We start from the raw sequence: 25,954 nt of genomic DNA, 5'->3' as shown, positions 1-25,954 counted from the left end.
TATCTCATTTTGCTAAAAACTAACTAGGTGGTCCTAGACAAGTGCTTTCTTCCTTCCATTTGTAAAACAGGACTGATAATCCAGAGTGACTTTACCAGGTTGTAAAGACTGAGTGGAACACCTTTAAACACTCTAAAGCAAACTCATGCAACTTGAGACCCACCATGCCAAACCCAACCTAGCAGCCGTATATTGTGGCCTACCTCAGGTAAACCAAGAGGTTTCCTAATCCCGATGGGCTGCCATTCATGGCTGGTAGGCTGCGCTGGGTTTAGTGGCTTATAAATTGTGCAGACTTGGCCGTGAATTATGAAGTTTTTACAACCATCTGCTCAAGCTGGCCGAATCTCTAGAATCTGGCCAGAGCTTGTGAAAATTAAACCATTTTAAACTAAAAAGTGGATAACTTTGTTTTGCTAATCTCAAATTGATAAAAGTCCCTTTAACACTAAAGATCAAGATGACCTTGCTTCGTTCAAACTGATGCATGTCTGACCAACGCTGTGATGCCGCTCACGTGCCTGAGACACCCATCCTTGTCGTGTCCAATTTTATTTCTCACCTTTGAGTTTGGTCTGCCATCCCATTGCTTTCTCCAAGCCTGAAATAAGCATGCCGGAGAGTTTTTTTTTTTTTTAAGAATATGAATATGAATTATGAAATATATATTTTTGCCATTGTGTGGATGATGATGACGACTACGACAACAACAGTGATGGTGCTTTGTTATGAGACTATCTCAAGAAAGCAATTGAGGGGGTCTAACCATTTCTAAGTCCTCAGATGCTTCTTGGAGGCAGGGGGGTGAATTGGGTGGATACTGATACCTCTCATTAGCTTAAAAGGCAATCTGTTGAATGCATGCTGCACTATTTAGCCATATCATGCAATGAGACAGACGGTAGAGTCTTCCACGATATCATGATTATTGTTATTAAAATGATATTTTGATTATGTGGTTAATGTGGGAAACAGCGGGGGGGGGGAATGCCCACCCATGTACCAGCACATCATTTCTTCACTCATCCACGCTCGCCTGTCCATCCAGCCATTCATTCATTTCCTAATGCATTGAGAAAGTCTTATGTCAGAAGACCTCGTAAAGATGATGAGTGAAAGGGTAGATAGCTATCAAAATGGAACATGATAAATTGATGGATGCCTAGATGGATGGATCCATCAAAGAGACAGCACGGAGAGCAGCTATCTGCCAGACATAATGGAGGTACAAGGGAATCGTTTACAATTAACACAATGGGTACAATCCAGTGGAAGTTAGGTGTCCTTCAATCCCAGCGCAATCAGTAGCACTTAAGTGCATAATTAAGTGCTTAAGTGCCTTTGATTTCAAAAGGACATAAGTGCATGGGGGGAATTAAAAGTACTTTTGTAAAGGATGGCACAGAGACACACAGAGATAATGGCAATATGTATCAAGTTAATTTACAACTGGAATGGGATTACAAAGCACATAGCATGTCAAATGAGCCCAATAATGCTGTGACCCTGTCTATACACCAGGATATATGTCCTGTTGGAGCATTTACTCCTGAGTAAACATGACTCAAATTGTGCTGTGTGACCTTTTAAAAAAATTAACTGTATTTGTAGGAATAAAACAGGAGGGTGTAAACCTAATTTTCCTGCACAGTGCTTGTAACTGCATCATCACTAGGAAATTTATGTGAAATGAAAATATGTTTGGAACTACAAGTATTTCTGTTTATGTAAATGCAGATCATTATACACATGCAGTCCATTGCCACTCTCTCTGCTGCTCACTGTGTTTACGTGGGCCAAAATATGCCTCCATTGTAATCTAAGCCATACAGGAAATCAGGAGACGAGACAGAGCCACTAGCATTACTCGAATATTTCCAAGACCAATCCTAGACAGAGTTCTACCCTTTGAAGCCCAATTGACATGTAAGGGGATCACTCTGCAGATAATTACTAGGCCACTGCATGGTTCACCTCTGTGCCTTCACATTTCTGTCCAAAGCTTTCATGGACAGGCATGCTATCCCTCTCAAGTAGCATTGTTAAGAGAAAATTTTCTGAATTCCTCTTTACCCAGTTTCCCCCTGATATCCAACAATGTGGTTTCCCCCCCCCCCCCTCTTGCTTTAGGAATTAGAAGTCTGTTCCTAATAGATTCCGTTTTGAGCAAAGAGACATTTGATGAGAAGAGGGACAGGGAAGAAGGTTGTGCAACATTTCAGAATTTCACCCTGCAGATGCTCAGAGGCCGACAGCGTCTTCCCAAACCTTTCTGTCCTCCTGCTACAGCACCACCTTGTAGTGTATAACATAAAGCAACTGTAAGGGCTGAAGGCTGCGCTGGTTTTTCTTCAAAGAGAAATTAAAGAGGAACCCCCCCTTTCAAAAGAGCAAAAGGAGAATAAGAGTAATCAGTAAGCCAATTCCTGAAAGGGGGGGCTGAAAGGAGTGAGGAGGTGGCATGACCCCTGTAGTGGCAAAACTGCCGCTTATGCCACCCAGATGGGCAAACATGCTGGCACAGGGGAACTTATGCCCCAGGAGAGCCACACAGCTATACCTTGCATGGTGCCAGCTGTGCCCCACACGGTGCCAGCGTGACCACCGCCGCCACATTTTTCTAGTGCAAGGCCTCGTGCCAGCATCAATGGGGGCATTCCCGGGGTGTTCCCTGGGGCAGGAGATGCCTTTAGGCAGATTCCTTTGTACTTTTGGGCCGGGAACACTCCCTCCGCCGGTACTCCAGTTTACACCACTGAAAATGGTGGCGTAGCCCCGTGAAATGCTGTGGGACGTTTACATGGGGCTTGGAGGAAAGGGTAGGTTTTTGGCTTCAGCACGGGGCTGGAAGCTGGTTAGGAGGTGGTGCAGCGGTGCCATCCCCAGATGCTGTCTAACCCAGTCCCCCAAGAATGGGCTGCTCATCTTTTTTTTTTTTTTTTAAATGAATTTTGGAAAAAGAAATTCCCCTCCCCGTAATAACGCTGCTCTTCAGATTATTCCTTCTCTGCAGAGTGTGAAGCTCAAGGGTGCCCCAGATGGGGATATGAGCTCTGCCTGGGCTGCTGAGGTCCAGGGTCATATAAATAAAATGAAATAAATATGAACTGGTCCAGGTCAAACAGCTATGGGGTTACCTGACTAGCAGTGGGTGCCCAGCCGGGGGTTGCTCAGCATCCCTCATGGCGCCATGTAGTGTTCATCTCATAGAGGATGTGCTCCATTTTGGCACTGCTGGATGCCTGTTCTTGCTCTCACCCCATTGTGTTTCTTCCTCATTCTAAAAGAACAGGACAGATGGTAAAATAATTCTGATTTTGTGTGTGCGTTTGTGTGGAAAGAAGAAGAGTTGGTTTTTATATGCCGATTTTCTCTACCTTTTTAAGGAGAACCAAACCGGCTTACAATCTCCTTCCCTTCCTCTCCCCACAACAGACACCTTGTGAGGTAGGTGAGGCTGAGAGCTCAAAGAGAGCTGTGACTAGCCCAAGGTCACCCAGCTGGCTTCATGTGCAGGAGTGGGGGAACCAACCCGGTCCACCAGCTTAGAGTCCGCCGCTCATGTGGAGGAGTGGGGAATCAAACCAATTCTCCAGATTAGTGTCCACCACTCTTAACCACTACACCATGCTGGCTCTCTAGACTGACAAAGGTGGACAAAGGAACAGGGTGGTCCTTACATCGGTCCCTAGTTACTGCCCTCCCCAGATGACATCAAACCATCCACCGTTGCAGTCCATCAGCTACTAATGCTAGTATTCTTCATTTGGCAGTTTTCAAAAGAAAGCTGCTTATCTGCTGAATAAAGGCTGGTAGGCTTAAGTCCAAGATCCAGTTAAGCATTATGAACTGGATTAATGCATTCAGTCGTACGGTTTTCTGTGTCTGGATGTGCAGTTATTTCAGATTTTTCCCTGGCATTTTGTCAATAGGAAAAGCCAGGCTATACATGTAGCCAAATAAAAAGTTTTAAACAATGACAAAAAAAGAAAAGAAAGAAAATTAAACTTAGAAGCTAAACTTAACTAAGCACGAGTGGGTGAGATTTGCTTTTTTTATGAGCCGTATCAACAACCTTCAACTCTGAGCGCATGTAATCGTTATGATTAGTGCTTAATAACCTTAATGAGGTCTTTTAACGAGAGGATAGCTCTGCAAAGATGAGGTTTACTTTGCGAATAAAGAATTTAGAATAAAACTGATAATAAAATGTGCAGACAGGAGACGAAAGCAGAGACAGAGGGCTGACATGACACTTCGCTTATGCATGTTTTCTCTTGGCATTGCTCTTTCTTTTTGCCCATTGTTTTCCACTTGACCCTTCAAGCAGAGACATCTTTCACGAAAGTTACGATTTAGCAAGAGCCCTCCCCAGAGATGAGTGATTGTCCTTTTAGCAAACACACTTTTAGTGTCAGCGTTGTGCTACCAAGTGTAGCTGTGCAGTGTGTGTTACATGCCTTGTCTTTAGCTCCTGCACTAGAAACACATTCCTCAAGAGGAAAACACAATGTACTTCACACATTTTCTGGAATTGGGTCAACATCTTGGGGTAGGTACATCTAGTCTGTTGGAACAACGCATGTTTACCCTACTAAGGAAAGAAAAAGACCACATTATTTTTTTAAAAATCCCCTCATTCCTCACAGACTGGTACTCTAACAGTGTGATCCCAAAGAGAGCTGCCCCTTTTGATGCCCATTGACTTCAATGAGCTTAGAAGGGTGTAACTTTGCTTAGGATTTCAATGTGATAGACCGCTCACAAGTTACAAGCCAGGGAAGGGTGCACATACACGGTGGTGAGCAGGATAGTGCCTGCTGTCTGTCCCTCTTGTCCTTACATGTATTCAGTGTGGGGGGGTGTGTGAGAGAGAGAGTCTGTGTATAAGTGAGTGAGTACAGATCTTGTACATGCCATTTAGACACTGCATTTACCAAGGTTCCCAATCTTGCAGTCAAAGGACTTTACACTGACACTTGTAAACACATAGGTGCTTGTTCACAAAATATATGGGGCACAAATAGGAGTGGGTGCAGAGCCAGAGGATGTAATCCCTCTCCTGCCTGTGTATATTCACATTCCTCAGGTTGTAATTTGTGAACTGTCCTGAAGGCTTCCTCCCAACTATGAAAGGAGTAGAAGGAATTTGTCATGGGAAAATGATATGTTCAGCTCCCTGATACGTTCAGCCTCGTCTCCTTCTGGAGTAGGGCAAATGATGTTCTGACAAGAGGTCCTACATTCTAGAAGCTGCTGCTGCTTATTCAGAGTACCTATACTCCATCTGGCATAAGCCCCACCCCCCGTAACCTGATAAAATATCTATAAAACATATGAACCCTGTGCCCCTCTAAGCACCTCAGGATAGTGTGTTGCCTGTCTTCCATTCTTTAAACAGCTCTGAGGAAAACAGAAGGCCTGGATTACGACATGGAACCTATCAACTCTGCTTTTGCTTTCGCCATGCATGAGGAATGCCACAGACCTTGTGTTTAATGTATCCAGTGTAGGCTCAAGCCATCATGTAGGCTACTAAAGGAGAAGGAAGGTTGGAAAGGACTTATTTGGCTAAATGCTGGTTTGGGTCTGAAAAACGAGAGGAAGGATAGCAAAGAGCCTGTGGATATAATGTAAGAGAAGTTATGGATTCTGTAATCTGTAAGGCCAACCTTCTCTTTGGTTTGGTCAGCATCTCACTCACAGTTGTTGGAGCTGGGGGATGAACTGAAAATAGGCTGGCTGACCCTCCTCAAGCTTGTGGGATTTGGCTTAATTTGCAGATGAAGATGGGCTGGTCTGGGGCTTCATGACACTTATCTGGCCTGACTTTTCAGCAGCCATCTTCTTTCTGTGGAATTCTGTGGGAAAAGGTCAAGGAACTTTGTTAGGGGAAGAGGAAATTTCACCTCAAGTTTAATTAGAGGTGCTTTCCAATGTCATCCCCACCCCCAGCTCATATTGGTCCCTGAGAGTGATGTTGGAAGGTGTACAGAGCCTTTTGAAGGAGTAAATGGAATAATAAGATATCCAACACTGGGAGTTTGTGAATGGAATTGTCTTCCCAGGCATAATGAGAGCCCATAATAGTTTTCCATGTGATAACTGCAACTATCATGTCATTATGTGAAAGAAATTGCTAGGATGGATCCATGTTATTACAATAATCTCTGCAATCTAATAATGACTGATAAAAGAGATTAAGATTACCACTGGAACCATTATTCTTTTTTTAAAAAAGTGAATACTGCAGAATGTGCCATTATCCCCTAGATAACTGCAGTGTGCCATCAGTAAAAACTCTGTGCCCAGAGCCACTCTGTGAGGAAGGAAAGGGACAGTAGGAGAGGAATGAAGAGAAAAGCAGAAGAAATATTAAAATGTAGATAGGGAAAGATAGCTCACTCCTTTCATTTTTTATTTGCTGTTTTGACATCTGTGCACTTATTCATCTTGGTCAAGTCCAGACATTTTTATTGAAATGGTAGTGGGGAGCATGAGGGGGCTGTGTACCACCCACCCTCTCAACTCCAGGCATTTCACATACACATCTACCTTGCTTGGTTAGCTAGGGTCCTCCTTGAGGAATAGGAACTCCTTTCAGATACATTTCTTCTCTTGTCCCCATTCTCTTCCCCATGATCCATCCTGTCACCATTAGATGATGCAACACCGCATCACCACTTGACTTCGAGACCCGCCACGACGACCAAAATTGGTGAGCTCCCCCTCCTATTCTGATCTTCTTTAACCACTGGTTATGAGGGGAATGGACAGTGGGATTTAGGCTCTGCCCTGCTCATGGTGGCATTTGGCTCTTATGACAGTGGACTAGAGAAGGAAGTGGTGAGTGTGCAGTGGAGAACGGAGGGGAGGGGACGGGCATGCCTGGGCAAATGTGGGAGAAATCAGATGGCTTGAACCACTAGTATTTCTACTTTGTCTTCTGAAACCTGGTCAGGGTGCTCCTTTGCTTAGCAGCCTTTGATATATTCCCAAGACCTCCTTCTGTCAAGTATATGAAGCACATCTCGGGTGAGCTCACATACTAGGTTTATCATGTGTAAATTGCAGCTGTCATTTTAACTACCTGAATGTGTGAAAATGCTATTATCATGGATCATATTTCTTCATCACCTCTGCAGTTGCCTTAGAAGGATGGGAAAGTAAAAAGAAGGAAGGTGAAATGACTGTCATAGGTTTGCATTGTCCCTGAAACTAATTGTGTGAACTCACCCTTGATTGTATGTGGGGCGGGGGAGAGAATTGACAGTTACTGTTGGAGCCCATTCTCACTACAGACACAATTTGGGGGGGGGAGAATTAGGAGGAAACAGACTTCTCAAATCCCAAGGAACTCAATTACCTTCATTCTGTGTTACTGTTTACTTCCTGTGCGTCAGAGGGAGGGATCAGCAAGTCATGGTCCTAGACCAAATTTGGCTTCCTAGGTATATACTGTCTGCCTTCCTCCCTGAAGGCAGAAAGGTGGGTGGAGGGAAGTGATGGTTATAGACTATGGTGAATCCCGGCAATCCACTTTGGGGACTGCACTGTGGTTCTGGCTCCTCCTCCTCAAAGTGGCCTTCCAGTAAAACGAGGAGCTGACCATGGCTTCATTGAGGTATGTTTCATCGGGGTATTATTGAACTAGTAGACCTGAGTCTAGACATTACTGCTCCAGATTGCAGGTAGGCATTCACATTATTGAATCCTCTACCATACCAAAAAACAAAAAACACCCCCAAAACCCCACACTTTTCAGGGAAAAGGCTAGGCTAGACCCCTTCTCCCTGACACCAAGCTTTCTGTGTGGAAGGAATTGTTTTGTATAGAGCAGGGGTGTCCAACTCAATTGTTACAAGGCCTGGATATAACATAAATGTCACTTGGTTGGGCTGAACCATGCCTCACCAGCCCAGATTGGGGGGGGGGCTGCCTCGGCTGGCTCACAGGCGGATAAGAGCTCTCAAGGGGCCGGATCCAGCCCTTGGGCTTTATGTTTGACACCCCTGGCATAGAGGATTGAGTAGTTATGGAAGTCCCCACCTGCAATCTGAAGTAATTAATCATGGATCTAAGTTTGTCAACTCATCATAGGGTTATTTATATGCATGCATGTTATGATAAGTATAATCCAAACGTACATTTTTAGAAGAATACAAAATTTCTTCCGAATTATATTTTGTCCTTCCCAGCTGTTACAAGTTTCAAGGAACCATATGCATATTCATCTCTTTGCACCTATCTGTCTCTCTTCATCTTTTGCTGATTCATATGGCAGGGCTGATTCTCAGCTCTGTTCATGGAAGGATCCAGGTTTCCTTTGTTCCGGTGTGGGCTTAAACCCAGGGCAGTTTGATCTGTCTTGGGGTAAATGTTTGCAGAGATCCAAAATGAGATACAAAGAGTTGGCTCTTATGTTTGGGGTGAGACCAAGGGCACTTTCACACATGCCAAATAATGCACTTTCAGTCCACTTTCAATATACTTTAATGATCGTTTGCAAGTGGATTTTGCCATTTCACACAGTAAAATCCAGCTGCAAAGTGGATTGAAAGTGCATTATTTGGCATCTGGGATAAAGATGCTCCTGAATGTGCTTACATTTATAGAAACAGGTGTGAAAGTCTGGATCCACTGATTTATTGTTCAGGCTTATAATTATTTGTAACACATCAAGACAGCCCTTTATGGCATGGCATTTTCCCCCCATTCAACCTCCACAATTGTCACCACTGTCATCTTCAGGAACTTGTTCTGCTTTTCAGTCCATTCTGGCCAGAAACAGCACAGAAGGGCTTTTTTTTTCTTTTTTAAAGGAAAACTATTCCTGGCAATAACAATGTTCACCCCCCCCCCTTCACTTAGGACGACAGTTAACGATCTTCAACACCCAGGCGAAAATAGCCATTGGAGGAAAAGACAGAGGGCGTCTCTTCCAAGGCCAGCTCTCCGGTCTCTATTACAATGGCTTGAAAGTGTTGAACATGGCAGCAGAGAACAACCCCAACATCAAGATCAATGGGAGCGTCCGGCTTGTCGGAGAAGTACCATCCATCGTGGGAACAGCACCCACCACCTCCATGCCCCCAGAGATGTCAACCACAGTCATGGAAACCACCACTACTATGGCCACAACCACAACCCGAAAAAACCGTTCCACTCCCACCATTCAGGTGAGTCATTTAGTTTATATCCAAACGCTCTTTGGGTTAAAAATATTGTTGAAGGCTTTCACGGTCAGAGTTCATCGGTTCTTGTAGGTTATCCGGGTTGTGAGACCGTGGTCTTAGTATTTTCTTTCCTGACGTTTCGCCCACAGCTGTGGCAGGGTCTTCAGAGGAGTAACACTGAAGGACAGTGTCTCTCAGTGTCAAGAGTGTAGGAAGAGCAATATATAGTCAGAAGTGGGTTGGGTTTGAGCTGAGTCATTGTCCTGCAAAGTATTGAAGGTAATGTGCTAATCACTGTCCTGTAAGTATCAAGATAATGTGCTAATGAGGGTGTGGTATGTTAATGTGGAACCATAGCTCTTTGGGTTGTTTATTGTCTTAAATGTGTTTTCCAGGCCTAGTTCTTTCCTAATTCATAAACTTGAGCACAGAGTTTGACCCTTACATTTGGTAGGAACATTGCAGCTGTTACTGGGTTTGTAATCATGAGGTTGAGTGCATTTGTGATATTGCTGAAACTTTACTTTAAGTTAGTAAATGTTTGTATCCACCTGAAGATTAGAATTTGAATGGTGAAATGCAAATATAAATAATCAGTATGGGAGATTCCAAAAACCTAACAAAATAATGCTAATATTACTTATTTTGTGTTTTTCTTTGTTGTCAAATATATTAATTGCCAAATTCTTGATTGTAGAGTTCAATGTGAGTCCCTGCTTTTGACTAAATAACATTATAAAAGGGAATGATTGCATCCAAAATCCAAGGGTCATTCCATCAGAGACATTTGAAATCTTATTGGCATATTATTTTTTCTCTGATTACAGCTTCATTAAGCCTTTTTAAGGTCTGCATAAACCTTCAAAATGTCTTTTCAATGATTACAGATGGAAACAAATTTACAGATCAAATGTAATTGCTTTGATGAAGGAGCAGTGGCAGCTTATGTTTTTGTCTTAGTACAAATGATTCTTCTGCAAAGTAATTATGGATCTCCTGATCTGTTTTTGTTGCCCACACTGAGTAGAAAAGACAGGCCAACAGCCATTGTGTAGCAAGCTTCAAATATAGGGCTGTTAAAGCTTGTTGACTTCTTTTTCTGGCTTGTGTAAAAAAAGCACAGAATCTTGTGGAATTATTGCTGGCAGTGTTGTTTGTTATTTCCAGTTGGTGGTGGTGGAAAGTGCTGTCAAGTCACAGCCGACATGGCAATCCTGTAGGGTTTTTAAGGCATGCACATTCAGAGGGAGTTTCTTGTTTACTGCCTCTGCACAGCCACCATGGTCTACCTTGTTGGTCTCCCATCCAACCACTAACCAGGGCTGACCCTGCTTAGATTCTGAAGAGGGTTGCCAATTTCCAGGTGGCACCTGGAGATCTCCCACTATTACAGTTGATCTCCAGATGACCAAGATCAGTTCCCCTGGAGAAAATGGCTGCTTTGGAGGGTGGCCTCTATGGCACTATACCCTGCTGAGGTCCCCACGCCAAACCCCACCCTGCCCAGGCTCCACCCCCAAAATCTCCAGGTATTTCCCAAACCGGAGCGGGCAACTCAAGGGGGGATGGAAGGAAGGAAGAAGAGGCAGCCTGCCTAGCCAATTGGCCAGGTGCTGCTTTCCTCACCTTAGGCAGATCTTGGCCAGGCCAGGCATGTTTCCCTTGTCCTGCACAGACCAGGCACTACTTCCCTCATCCCTCACGTTGGCGATGTCAAGGGAGACACTCTGGTATTTGGGCAAAACACTATGGCAAAAACATCCTCTACTCTACCATAGATTTTTTTTTGTCCAGATACCAGAGCGTCTCCCTCGACGTTGCTGACATGATGATGTCACTTCTGGAAGTGATGTTGGTGTGGCCTACCTCTGCAGCTAATAAATTCCCCCACCTCCCACCGATTGTCAGGGGGAACCAGGCAACCCTACATAGGGTTCCACGAAGCCAAGCCAGGTACTACACTCTGCCTTACCCTACATGGGGCTCAGCCAGTCACCACCCTCTGTTTTGCCTGGCATTGCATGGGGCACAGGCCACCCACCCACTCATTGCCTGGCCGCGTTTCATGCTGGTCTTGACTGTGTGCTGCCTTACTTCACATGGGGCTCTGCTAGACACCACTCTCTGCCTCCACCTCATGCAGGGCTTGGCAGGGCTATGCACCGCCCTCTGCCTTGCCTTCTCTTCCCTCAGGCTCAGCTGGGGCATTTTTCGGGTTTGTAGAAAGACCTGTCTTGTCCATTCACAGGTCCAGTCTCCAGATTTAAGTATCCTCAGATTTGGCTGACTTTGCTATTAGAATATAAAATATGAATGATTAGGAATCCTTCTTCTGTTGACTCAGTTGGGATGATGTTCCTATAGGGTCTCAGAAATTAAAGGCTGAGAATATGGTTTTGTTTTTCAGTATTTCAAGCTCTAATGGGAGTCTGTGATAATTTATTGAGCCCTTGTAGTGGAATTAAGTCAGCTTTCATCAATGGTCACTCAAATATTCATTTAACTCAATTTAACGTGTAAAACAGTCCCATGCAAATATTTCTCAGAATGTTTTCGACCTCATATACATGGCAGCTTGCAAAACCTACTGGAGCCATTATATTCTTGAAATAGCATCTGGATGATTTAATAAAGTATAGAACGGCCTCTAAAAACATGGTTAAAGCAATGATTTCCTGGATTCACCCACACTACAACAAATGGCCTCATCTTGGCTGATATTAAAGCAATAACTCTTGACACTTCACTCTTCCCACTGAAAGGAAGATAAAAGTCAATATGCACCTCCATTACAACTCACTGTTTCTCAAGAGCAGGTCAGTTTATTGCTGTCACAATGGAAGATGATTCTTCCTTTCAGTTGCTTGATGGTTTTGTTTGGTTTCTTCCATCTGCTTAAGTTGTATTGCATGGATCAGTGGGTGGCTAGAATTCAGGACGGATTCAGCCATCCATTTACAATTTTGGCAGCTGTAGTGTTTGCTTTGTGTGTGAAGGAAAACTCTGCCCATCTACCATGTTTCAGTGCTTGTCCAAATGGCAATAAACATGCATAGAGATGTCATATCACTGAGATGAAAACAGTCCATTGTATTACAAGGAATGATTAGAAATGGTACTTTCTGCCATATGGTTTGATGTAAGGTGTAGACACCTTTTAAAAAAAAGATAGAGTTACAGATACAGAAAATGTACATCAGATCTGCTTCAGAATCTACTCTGGATTTTAGAACATTGTATTCTGAGTTTTACTTGATGGGAAGAGGGCATCGTAGAATAAAGTTACATAAACTGAGGCTACAGGGTAAGGTGGTTTAGAATTGAATAAATTCAGTTAATAAATCCTGGAATTCTTTGTGCTTACAAAGAGTGCTCTTCATTATTTTTTTATGTATTATTTACAAAATTTTATAGTCTGCCTTTCTGCCTCACAAGAGCGACCAAGGCAATTAATAATTTAAAATATCCATGATAAAATCACATTTTAAAACCATTAAAATTAACCCTCCCACACACACACTTCATTGAAACAAATTAGAAACAGAGTTAAAATGTGTACAATGACATAAAAAAAGCAATTAATCATTGGTCAGGAAGGAAGAATCACTAAGGGAATGAAAACAAAACAGAAAAGGCTTCTCTGGCTGGTGGAAGATGACAACGGGACAGGCAAATCTACCTGGTGAGAGAATTTCAGAGCTTTGGTGCCATGACTGAGAAGGCCCTCTCCCAGGTCATCTCCCACCTCATCTCAGAAGGCAAGGGCACCCAAAGCAGGGCCTCTGAAGATGACCTTAATGGTCAGGCAGGTTCATAAGGAAGAAGACTGTCCTTCAGGGATGTTAGTCCCTGAACCATATAGAGGTTTGAAGGTCAAACCATACAGAGCTTTGAAGGTCAAGGCCAGCACCTTGAATTGTTCCTAAAAACAAACTGGGAGCCAGTGTAGATGCACCAAGACTGGTGTGATATGGTCCTTATGACCCACTCCAGTCACCATCCTGGCTGCAGCATTCTGTACCAATTGAAGTTTCCAAACACTTCTTAAGGGCAGCCCCACACAGTAATCTAATTAGCATTCTTGCATTAGTTGTATTACTACCAACTCTTTAGTATCAAGGTGCTCATACATTTCACAGATCATTTTATTTCTTTGTGTTCCCATCTTTTTTTTATCGATTTTATGATGCACAGATAGGGTTGGGGCCTGGAGGTCTCCTGGAATTTCAACTCCAGTCTAAAGAGATCAATTCCCTTAGTGAAAATGGCGGATTTAGAGGGTGAAGCTGTGGAATTATATCTGAAGCTATGGTATTACAGAGAAGACAAGAGTCACTGGAAAAGACAATCATGCTAGGAAAGGTTGAGGGCAGCAGGAAAAGAGGAAGACCCAACAAGAGATGGATTGACTCTATAAAGGAAGCCACCACCCTCGGTTTGCAAGACCTGAGCAAGGCTGCTAATGATAGGACATTGATTCATAGGGTCGCTATGAGTCGAAAGCAACTTGATGGGAGGGGCTGTGGCTCAATGGTAGAGCATCTGCTTGGCATGCAGAAGGCCCCAGGTTCAATCCTTGGCAACTCCAGTTAAAGGGACTAGGCAAGTAGGTGATGTGAAAGACCTCTGCCTGAGACCCTGGAGAGCTGCTGCCGGTCTGTGTAGACAATACTGACTCTGATGGACCAAGGGTCTGATTCAGTATAAAGCAGCTTCATGTGTTCATGTGTTCACTTAACACACATATGGTATTACATCTGTTCTCCAAAGTCGACCCTCCCCAGGCTCCACTCCTAAATCTCCAGGAATTTCCAAACCTAGAATTGGCAACCCTTTTGTGGGCTCATGTTCATCTTGTTCTTCTTCTCTCTCTCTATTGCCTTTAGATTCTGTTCAATTGTGCACATGGACTGTACCTCCTGAAATACAATTGTTTGAATCTTCAGACAGTGTTTTTAAACATACCTTTCCTGCACAAGGAAAACAAATGTGATAGGGACATTTTTGGCCTAGCTTTCTTCTTCAGCTACTACCTTTCTATGTACACATTAAGGAGTATAGAAACATGAGATTCTCCCACCTGAAGTTGTACATTCAAAGGCATAGTACTGAGTAATTCTTCAGAACGTATAGAATAGATTCAACCTGTAGTTTACCTGACTCTACACCTAATAGTGATATAAATTTAATCCACTCTGAATGGATTGGATTCTCTTTCATTTAATATTGTTTCTAACTGGCTTATCTTTGTAGTGCCTCCTGATTCCCACCTTTCTGTTACCTGTAACTTTGTCTGTAAATATACCTCCAGTGATTGTATGCTCTATGTACCTGATGCAGTGAGCTCTGACTCAGGAGAGCTTGTGCTAAAATAAATTTTGTAAGTATTTAAGGTGCCTTTGGACTTCCTGTTAATAGTGACAGGATGATACTTCCTTAACATTTCATTAAATACTGCTTTAGAATGAAAGACATGTTGTCCATATCCTTGAGAAGGGTTTTTGTGTTTGTTCTGAATGGCACAGGCAGTGGTAGCTGTGTTGCCCTTGAAAGGTGCAAGCCAGATGCTGTATTTGTTGGCTATAACATTGCTTATACATGGGTTAGAATCATAGAATTGGAAGGGACCACCAGGGTCATCTAGTCCAACTCCCGGTACAATTTAGGAAATTCACAACTACCTCCCCCACACACACACTCAGTGATCCCTGCTCCATGCCGGAAAGATGGCAACAAAACCCCTCCAGGATCCCTGACCAATCTGTCCTGGAGGAAATTTGGTTCCTGACCCCAAAGCCAAATGCTTTGGGTTATGCCCAAAGCCTTTGCCTTGTATAATTCACTTCCTATAAGACATTGATCAGCATATGTAAAGACTGCTGTTATACTATCATTACATTATAATAGTCCTAACAGGCTGTAAGGCTGCTGGTAACTGTGTTGCTGAGCAGGTGTTTGAAATGCTAACAGGTGTGTGATTAGGCCACCGTTTAGGTTAAATGGATTAAAAAAAAAAACGCTTCTAGCATCCTTTGCCCCAAGGATGCTGAAATGCAATTTAGCTAGCTGCTCTATTCTGAACTCTGCAGAGTTCTAGGTGACTCGAAAGCCTGTAGGCACTTATGCCAATAGAAACTGGCAGAGTTAAAAATATCTCCTTTGCCTATTTAGGATTTCTTGTTTGTGACACATCATTTAACGAAGCACTTCTGCATCTGACTGGCGAAAGGAGCAGCTTGCAAACCCTGAGTAAAAGGGGCCGCTTTGACCTCCTCACACCTGCATTTGCTTTTGTCTTCAAGCTCTGCCCTGTTTGGAAAGGACATGTGTTGTATTAAATTACTCTCAGAGACTGCTGGGCCCTGGCACACAAGATTCTCTTGTATTAACAATATCCTCTTTGGGAATTCCACTTTGCCTCACTGCTCTGGATAGAACACAGAGACATATGGCTATCAGGTACTTGAATCCTTCTGCTTTGAGCTACAGAATGTCCTGGGGTGCCAGCTGCTAGAAGGGACTCTCTCATATCTAATAAAGAGGTATGTTTATCTGGCATGTTCTTTATACAGGCTCCGCTGCTGTAGCCAAGGTCAAGAACCTTTCCCAACTAGCCTTCTAAGTGGTCCCTTCTTTTTGCTTTGACCAGCTGGAATTTATGATTTTCAGTTAATACATCAAAACATTTTTGGAAGGGGGAGATTGGGGTGGTTTCTGGGGGGGGTTTGGGGGGAGGGGGAAGGCTCAGCTGATATTTACCAACCAGTTACTTATTGTATTAGAGTTGAACTAAATATTACTCAGGAAAGTACGCTTGTCAAGTTTTGTTTCATCAAACGGCCCGAGTCCAAATGCAAAGTCCATTCTGATTTATGGCATTCCTAAACAATAGCCAACAAAAATGGCTGAATAATAAAATGCAACTGATAAACAGAACACAGAATTGGGTTGAGTGAGATGTCCTGGAGCCACAGAACACAGAATTGGGTTGAGTGAGATGTCCTGGAGCCACATGATGACAAGGGCATAAAAACAGAAGGGAACTAACTCTCCAACAATGTAAATATAACCTGTAAAATGAAATAAAAATTACATTGGTTTCATTTCTACATCCCACTGACAGCAAGGTATAAGGAGGCTGCCATAAAATGAATATAATCTGCTTGTTTTATTCTATTCATTTGCAGAATCAATAATACCTTAGCAATTCCTTGATAAAGACCAACATTATTGTAAAACGTGCTGAATGGGATCTTCATAGTTGGGATGTAGTTAATGATATTTTGAAATTCATGATACCTGGAGAGCAATCCTAAGCAGGTCTGCTCAGTATCATATTCAAGTTTATTCAGTGGATCTTATACCTAGGAAAGTGTTCTTTGGATGGTACTGTTGGTACACCATTTAGATCTGGGCCAATTACCAAGACCGCAACCCTGAAATTTAAATTCTAGAAAGAGTGTACATGCACATGGATGTGTCCTGTAATAAGCATCATAAATAAACATCATAAATTACAGGACACATGGGCGTGTCCTGTAATAAACATCATATTACTTTCCTGAGTAATATTTAGTTCAACACTAATACAGTAAGTGTCTGGTTGGTAAATATTAGCTGAACTCCCCATCCCCCCAAAAAATCCCCAGAAACAACCCCAATCTCCCCCTTATTATTGATTCTGTAAATGAATGGAATAAAACAAGCAAATTATGTTCATTTTATGGCAGCCTCCTTATACCTTGCTTTCAGTGGGATATACCTCTCTGCTGGAGAAGAAGCCATATATGCAAACAAGTGTTATGTATGGATCATCAAACCTCCCTGGCTATGTTCTGTCATTGTTTCTCTGATTGCCTCAGAGGAGGCCACCCTCTGGCACCACCCTTCTCATTGTCTGGGCCCTAGGACACCACGCAAAGAACAAAGGAAAGAGTGTTTAAGAGCACCCAGTTCCTCCAGTTCCTCCTTCTCTCATTGTTCTCCCCCTTCTGCACAGCCTGCTCCCCCCCTTCTGCACACCATTTGAACAGCATGCCTCCTGGACAGCCCTGGCTTCTCACAAGAAGAGCCATCCACATAAAAGGCTGCAATAGGGTTTGCCAGGTCCCCCCTCTCCATTGGCAGGAGGTTTTTTGGGGGTGGGGCTGGGGCAGCGGGCAACGCAATTACATCATTTCCGAGGGTCAACCCAGAAGTGTCACATTGTGAAGGGACAATTTACCCCCATTTTGGGGGGTTGAGAGCTAAAGCGCCCCATCGTGATGTGGCGCTTCCAGGTTTACCCCCGGAAGTGATGTAATCACGTTGTACTCAGCCACGTGCGCGATCACTGCTCCAAACAGTGCGGCGGATTGGTGGGCAATTGCCTGCCAAAAATGCCAACCTGGCAACCCTAGGCTGCAAGCTACTTTGCTTGTTACTGTGTCTGCACCCTGTCCCAAACTTCCCCTGTTACGCCATCTATCAGCTGTAATGCCAGGAAGTGTTTCAAGGTGTTGTCAGAGTAGACAATACTGACCTTGATAGACCAATGGTCTGGAAACAGTTTCATGTGTGTTCAAGTGGGCTGTACCTCATAGCAGATGTCTTTCTATCACCTTGCAGTGGCTCTCAGTTGGGGGTTGGCTCAGTGGAAGAGCCTCTGCTTTGCATGCAGAAGATGCCAGGTTCAGTCTCAGTAGACAAAGTGGTCTGATTCAGTATAAGGCAGCTTCATGTGTGCTTATGTGATTAAATGTGTAACGTGTTTTATTTCATTATGCTGTTTCATGTGTTTTGCTGAATTAACATTACAGTCATACCCCAAGGTTGTATGTATGTATATGAGCTTATTTGAAGTAAGGGAGATGAGAATCTTGAAGTACTCGGGGGATCAGTTGCTGCTCTTCAGGTCTTGTAACCCGTAAATTCCAGCACCCAGAGATATACCAATAGTTACATAACCAAATTTGAGTTAAATAATCATTTCATAGGCAACCACACAGCAGTGCCAAAGCCATTGCAGCTGAGCCTGTTTGCTTTTGTTATTCCAAAGAGTAGAAATGAAATTTGGCAGAGGAATTCTGTAACAGAGATTTCCATGAGCATCCCTAGTGCTGTGTCCTCTCCCTAATCCAGATTCTAGGGCTGTGCATGCATGGTTTCTTCAGGGTTGAAATTAGCTGTTTGGGTAGAGTATAGAAGGCTGGATCCAGTTTCTTTTTCAGTTCTTCCATAAGATGTGGGAGAAAAAGGAGATATGCTATTTTACTGAAGGTCAATGGACTTTCCCACTGGGGTATTCTTCACGGAGATTTGCTGCTGTTTCAATGCTGATTTGCGTCGGAGGCAAATTTTGGTTATTCACTGCAGATCCGTGTTTTCCCCCACTGAGCAAAATAAGCTCAGAGAGGCAATCCAAACCACTTCTGAGCCGTACTTTCCAGTAGAAGAGTGTTTTGTTGCTCGGATGCCCATGGAAAAATGTTTGCTTCGCTCCCCGGGACGTCTCCTTTCTCCTCCCCCAAGAACGGTGATTGGCTGGGGGAGTTGCCACTCTAACAGCATCGCACCGGCAGGAGGGAGACCCAAAGCAGACTGGCTGCCCCTCTTCAGAAGGGTGATGGGGGTTTTGGCTTGGATTTGCCGCTCTCAGGATGCCCCCCCCCCCCAAACACACACACACAGGATCATGGGAAGAGTGGGCGGGATTAGGCGGATTTGGAGTGGTGAGTCATGAGCGGCAGCAGACGTAAGCAGCGCAGAGAAGTGCGCTGTTTCTCCCGTGAAAAATTGAAAATGCCTCGGGATGTGGGGAGAATCTGCGCTGCCATGAAAAAGCTATTTAAATCAGTTTATTGTTTGCTCCGATTCGAAACTGAAGCAAAATCCACCGTGAAAAATACCCCACTGAGATTAGGAAAAGGGGGCTCTCACCTTTTACTGACACCCCACAAAGCTGCCCAACTAGATGTTGTTTAGCAGGAGGGCCGTAGTAGACTTGCGATAAACACTTTCCCAGAAAGCACTGCTCTGGGAATACTCTTTTCCTGACACGTGATGGAGGAAGGCAAAGAACATTTGTCAGACCAATTAGCATCTCACTGTCATGCAGAGAGAAATAACACTTCTTTCCTCTTCCACTTGCCAAGGTACTTTCTTTTTCTCTCTTAGAAAATAAGTTTTGAGGAAGGCAATTGGCCTCTAATTTGCTCATTGGTTGTTATGAGTCTCTGGTGACATTTTCATCCATTGACTGCACGGCGCTAATGAAAAAAATGAAAGAAGTTGATAGGCCCAGCTTTTGAGGCTTAGTTCACAGCACTATTCATGCTTCAGAAAGTGCTCTTTTCCCTTCCCATGTTTTTTTTTTTAATTTCCTTCCCACTTTTATATCCATTGTAAAAAGACTGGCGTTCCAATCATAGACTTTGCATGAATGTAACATCATGATTTATGATGTTCTACTAGCTCAGTGGTTATAGCACACTGTTCTCTCTAATTATCGAACGGTTTCATTTATAGCCCATCTTTTTTTTTCCATTCTAGAACTCAAAGTGGCTTCCGTAGGAGTCCCAAGTAACTTTTATTAGGGCCAACCACAATGATACTAACCACTGTGCAAGCTTTCTAGTCATCAGAACTCTTCATCAGGAAAGATGTTCCAAAACATTAAAAAATGACAGAGGGGCAGGGGAGAGCAGATTTCAGGTTAAGATTTTATGACTCTGTTTTGTCACCCTGTGGTGTTAGATGCTGATTACAGCATTTGCATTCTGGAAAGAAGAAGCAAACAATGGAGGGTAGTCTCATTTTGGGGGAAAAACACACCAGAGTCATAGAATCATAGAGTTGGAAGGGGCCATAGAGGCCATCTAGTCCAACACCCCCCAGCTTAATGCAGGATAAGCCTAGAGCATCCCAGACAAGTGTTTGTCCAGCCTCTACTTAAAGACTGCCTCTGAGGGGGAGCTCACCACTTCCCTAGGTAGCTGATACCACTGTCAGACAATTTTTACTGTAAATCCCCCCCTAATATCCAGCCAGTATCTTTCCACCCACAATTTAAACCCATTATTGCAAATCCTATCCTCTGCTTCCAACAGGAACAGCTCCCTGCCCTCCTCTAAGTGACAGCCCAGCAGGGAACTTACTTTGTTGGGACAGCAATAAAGATGATTAAATTTGGGTGGGGGATGAAGAGGCTGACCCGAGGTGGTAAATGTAAGAGGTGGTGGCAGATTAATATGCTACTTACTACCACGCTACAGGGAAATAGGTGGATTACATGTTTGGGGTGGGTGTTGCTAGCAAGCAGTGTGCAACCCTGGTCTTCTTTGGCCCCCGTCTTTGCTAGTGCCAACTGGCATGTCCTTGTGATAGTGGAGCCTCTTCTCCCCAGCACCACTACATGATGAGTAGTACCTAAGCCCACCCACCATGGTACCCACAGGGTTAATTTAGGAGAACTTTCTAACTGTGGCTGAGATCATCCTCAGAGTATAGTCATATATAGTAAGGATAGTACAGTGCTTCCTAACAGGGGACAAACAGCCTCCAGGGTATGTTCTACAAATGTTGAGAGGCATTCAGAAATTCTGGGGTCAGATGGGAGTTCAGGATTTTAGGAAGAACTTCTCCCCACTTACAGTGGGTTCTGACAGTAAGGTCACCCTGCCCTGATGATAACATACCAGACCTGAGATTTTTTTTTTCTCCAGGTCCATAAAAGACTGGTACAGAAATCAAATCTAATATCAATGACTTGGCTGATGGCCATCATAATATCATTGAATGTCTGCTTGAGATCAGTGTATGGCATACAAATATCATAAATATTCCTATGTAATAAGTTGCCTTGTCTGGAGCTTTGTTTTTTTCCTTGTGCCTGGGAAGGTGGGCATTCAATGATGATGTAGTATTCTTGATGGGTAGTAGTGGATTCAAAGGCCGAAAACGCATGGTTGCTTTAGCCTCGTTTATTCCCTGTTTCAGCCAGGATTCATCCAGGATCGAACGCACTTTCGGCGAAACGCATGCGTTCACTCCTGGCTGAATCCTGGCTGAAACAGGGAATAAAGGAGGCTAAAGTGACCATGTGTTTTCGCCCAAAGTTAAGAACTGTTGGTATAGTTTAATGATTATACATGTACCACCTCCAACCAGTAGATGATGCTATTCTATTTTCTTATCAAATAAGAACATAAGAACATAAGAAAGGTCCTGCTGGATCCGACCAAGGCCCATCAAGTCCAGCAGTCTGTTCATACAGTGGCCAACCAGGTGCCTCTAGGAAGCCACAAACAAGACGACTGCAGCAGCACCATTCTGCCTGTGTTCCACCGCACCCAAAATAATAGGCATGCTCCTCTGATACTAGAGAGAATAGGTATGCAGCATGACTAGTATCCATTCTAACTAACAGCCATGAATAGCCCTCTCCTCCATGAATATGTCCACTCCCCGCTTAAAGCCCTCCAAGCTGGCAGCCATCACCACATCCTGGGGCAGGGAGTTCCACAATTTAACTATGCGTTGTGTGAAAAAATACTTCCTTTTATCTGTTTTGAATCTCTCACCCTCCAGCTTTAGCAGATGACCCCGTGTTCTAATATTATGAGAGAGGGAGAAAAACGTCTCCCTCTCTCCAAACCATGCATAATTTTATAGACCTCTATCATGTCTCCCCTCAGCCGCCTTCTTTCCAAGCTAAACAGCCCTAAGCGTCTTAACCGCTCCCCATAGGACAGTTTCTCTAGTCCCCTAATCATTTTGGTTGCTCTTTTCCGCACCTTCTCAAGCTCTGTAATATCATTTTTTAGGTGTGGTGACCAGAATATTCTGTGTATTACCACATTTCTGTTCTGAGAAGGATCTGGAAGTTCAGCCGTGTTCTGATGCATGTAATTTTGAAGTCACTTGCTGTAAACGCCCCTTGAGGCTAGGCTAGCACACACTTTCACCAAAAGAATTCAGTATCTCTAAGCGGCTTTTGCCCTAGTAGGAAATAGGGTTGCCAGTAGGGTTGCCAGGCCCCTCTTCGCCACCGGTGGGAGATTTTTGGGGTGGAGTCTGAGGAGGGTGGGGTTTGACAAGGGGAGGGGCTTCAATGCCATAAAGTTCAATTGCCAAAGCGGCCATTTTCTCCAGGTGATCTATCTCTATCTGCTGGAGATCAGTTGAATTAGCAGGAGATCTCCTGCTACTACCTGGCAGTTGAGTAATCAAAAACTGGCTCCAAGTACACAAGGAAGGCAAGGAATCAAAATAATGCACTTGTATAGCTAACAATAAAAGCTCAGACTCAAACTGAAATGCAATTAGGTCTATTCAAAGGAACACCTTAATTATAAGAATAAATACGTGCTCAAAGAGCAAAAGACAAAAATCAAACAAAATTCACAGTTACAGTATCCCAAAGGTAAGTATAAGTATACAATTTCTCTAAAAGGTCAGTCGAGGTATAATAGGCCAAAAGTCCAAACATCCACCTGGTAAGTATGCACAGGCAACGGAGTAGTTATAAACCGCAATGGGCTTCCGGTAAAGTCCCCATTTCATATTCTTTTTTCAAGCTTCAAATGTTTCCGTGTGCCAATAACCTAAAAGCCAAAAGGGAAAATGCAAAACCACCAATAATATATACTAAAATTCCTGTTACAGTCAATTAATTAATATATCAATTCATATTATATACATACCCTTATGGGAAAAGAAGCTTGTAAGCTTGCAATTAAATATGGACAGCTTTGGTAAAGCGTCTAAAGTGACTTATGCTGGGTTACATTAATATAACATTCTCTTAATTCCACAGGAGCCTGAGGAAGGTGGGGTTTGGGGAAGGAGGGACTTCAATGCTATAGAGTCCAATTGGCAAAGCGGCCATTTTCTCCAGGTGAACTGCTCTCTATCGGCTGGAGATCAGTTCTAATAGCAGGAGATCTCCAGCTAGTACCTGGAGGTTGGCAACTCTAGTAAGAAAAAGTTACAGCTACGGTATAGATCCCTGACTTTTTTCTCTGGTGGGATAGACCGTAGTTGAGGGGGGGTTATATCTAGGCAAACAGTGCATGGAGGAGGAGGCCTGTGCAGGAGATTGGTGCTGTAGCACTCCCTAAACTCATAGCTAGGCCTGCCAGCTCTGGGTTGGGAAATACCTGGAGATTTTTGGGGCGGAGCTTGAGGAGGGCGGGTTTTGGAGGGGAGGGACTTCAATGCAATAGAGTCCAATTGCCAAAGCGGCCATTTTCTCCAGATGAAATGATCTCTGTCAGCTGGAGCACAGTTGTAATAGCAGGAGATCTCCAGCTAGTACCTGGAGGTTGGCAACCCTACTCATAGCTCCCGTCTAAGGTTGCAAGCTCCGGGTTGGGAAATATCTGGAGATTTGGGGGTGGGCTGTGCCTAGGGTTGCCAAGTGCCTGGAGTGGTGGGTAAAATCCCGCAATCCACTGGGCTTCCTGCCAACCAGCAGAGGGCCGGCGGGCATGCGCGCACGCACAACAAGCCTACGTCGCTTCAGGGTTTACCTGGTTTCCATAGAGTTTTAGCCAAGATTGATAGAGCGTCCACATCACTTCCGAGTGAACCAGAAATGACGTAGATGCGCGAGTGCACGGGAGCATTGTGCCAGGTGCGCGCGTGCACTGCACGCTCCAAGAAACCTCCCACCCATGGACCAACAGGACCTGGTAAGCCTAGCGGTGCCCCACCAAGGCTTGTAGGCAGCAACGTCTCCAGAGCTGGGATACCAGAAGCTGATTCTTAGCTGACTGCAATCAGCTGGGAGCTGGTTTCTGATCCCCTGCTGATCCGAGTTTATTCATGCGGAACACACACAAACAGATTGCAAACCACAGAACAGCCAGTGCATACATTGGCAGTTTAATCACAACTGGGAAACAAGACATGAGCCGAACAGGTGGATGTTTGAGCCTTCCCTAATTTTAAGACAAAGTAACATCAAGGACAATATTAAAAAAGTATATATATTAGGGTTGCCAGGTCTCTCTTCGCCACCGGTGGGTGGTTTTTGGGGCGGAGCCTAAGAAGGGCAAGGTTTGGGGAGGGGAAGGACTTCAATGTCATGGAGTCCAGTTGCCAAAGTGGCCGTTTTCTCCAGGTGAACTGATCTGTATTGACTGGAGATCAGTTGTAATAGCAGGAGATCTCCAGCTAATACCTGGAGGTTGGCAACCTTAATATATATTTAAACAGCCCATGGCAGGAGGTGCTGTTGTGCATTTGCCCCCCACCCCGGTTGAGCCTCCAGGATGCTCCTCCAGTCTTGTTTCCCCAGGTCTGACCCCCCCCCCACCGAACCTCTGACCACGGCTGGATTTGTCTCTTTGTAGCGTACCTATGGCCATTCCTCAACCAGAATCTGCTAGGCACAATTTCAACATACTGTAAATGAGCAAGCATGTGGGTGAGTGTTATGGGTACTGGGCAAATGGAGATGACATTATTTATATGATGACTTCTTTCTCAAATGTATGTTTTTGATAAGTCTTGCTAATCTGTTTTATAAGCGAGAGGGTAAATGGTGATCTGCGAGGATGCCCAAAAGCTGTTAGTTGTGAGTAATCGGCATTTGAAATTCAACTTCTTTTGACAAGCATATGGCGTGTTTCTGGAACCAGTTTGCTTTCCGAATGGCATTACAAGCTTGAACATCCTCTGGTATTCTGCAGCAGTCTGTTAAAATTTGCTGCTTTTGAGGGGAGATGCCTGCTAGGACATGTTTGCTAAAATATTGTTTGCAGAAAGCATCGACAGAAGAAATGCAAATGCAGTTAAAGAAAAGCCCTGCAGATATTTTAAATAGGGGCTCATAATCTGAGTTCAGCTCTGCCAGCCAGAGAGGCAGATAATGTGGACAGGTGAAAAAAAATAAGCCTGCTTTATTTTTTAAGTTGTATAGTTCTAAGCACTGTAGAGCTGCATGTGTGCCAGGACAAACTTGGATTTGGGGTAGGGTTGCCAGCCTCCAGGTGGTTAAATACAAACAAACCTTATGCTGTAATGAGAACTACTCGTAAGAAAGAACAGCATGTAGCCCAAATTTAACTCTGTATTAACAACAGAATAACACAAAGTGCAGACTATACAAAACTGTGAAGAAACCTTCTTGTGACTATCAAACTACACGATACAACAATGGAACGTACAAACACAACAGTACAATACAATGTGTAATAAGAGGTAGGCACTGAACATGCTGATAGCCAAAATCGGACTTTTCTTTGCCGGGGCAATGTGATACTATCCACAAGATGATAAAGACAAAGGAACATGTATCCCAGGTATTTATATCACGTTTCACCCTGAGGGTTCTTCAGCCTAAAAAACTTATGTACCATGTATGTACTGTAGTAATCATACGCATAATAAAGAGAAGAAAAACTTCTAAATGCTTGCAAATTACACAATATCTCATAGGGCTATTCCCCCAAAAAAACAGGTAAATCATTTAAAAATAAGCTCAGGTCAATGAGTCAAGCTACTACGATGTTTTGTTTTTTTATTGTAATTTAAAATTATTTTCTAATATCTATAAATATATGTACAGTATACACCTACCTAACACCTTCTGTGGACTGCAGAGGGTTCCTTCAATAAGTATGTAGCTTCAATGTTTTACTATCCAATTCCTCATTGTATACGTTAGTGTTCATGCCCAATTGTATATCGACAGGTGGTGGCAGAAGATCTGCTATTACAACTGATCTCCAGCCGATAGAGATCAGTTTGCATGGAGAAAAAGGCCGTTTTGGCAATTGGACTCCATGGCATTG

The 25,954-nt window shown here is 43.7% G+C and overlaps 1 protein-coding gene across 3 annotated transcripts in view; it reads left to right on the top strand.

The window, feature by feature from the left end:
- The window catches only part of NRXN3 (neurexin 3), a 1,387,810-nt gene that overhangs the window by 1,201,893 nt on the left and 159,963 nt on the right, over window positions 1-25,954 (top strand). For 2 of the 3 annotated variants that reach the window (XM_056852141.1, XM_056852140.1), the window contains exon 14: window positions 8,872-9,179. In XM_056852141.1, coding sequence (XP_056708119.1) covers window positions 8,872-9,179 — 308 coding nt within the window. Of the gene's footprint in view, window positions 1-6,661; window positions 6,719-8,871; window positions 9,180-25,954 lie in introns of all 3 variants that reach the window. The other variant, XM_056852139.1, reaches the window with a different exon arrangement.

Source organism: Euleptes europaea, chromosome 6 (genome assembly GCF_029931775.1).
Source record: "Euleptes europaea isolate rEulEur1 chromosome 6, rEulEur1.hap1, whole genome shotgun sequence".
Classification (NCBI taxonomy): Eukaryota; Metazoa; Chordata; class Lepidosauria; order Squamata; family Sphaerodactylidae; genus Euleptes; species Euleptes europaea.
Note: the sequence above shows the minus strand (reverse complement) of the source record. Positions and strands in the feature narration are given on the sequence as shown.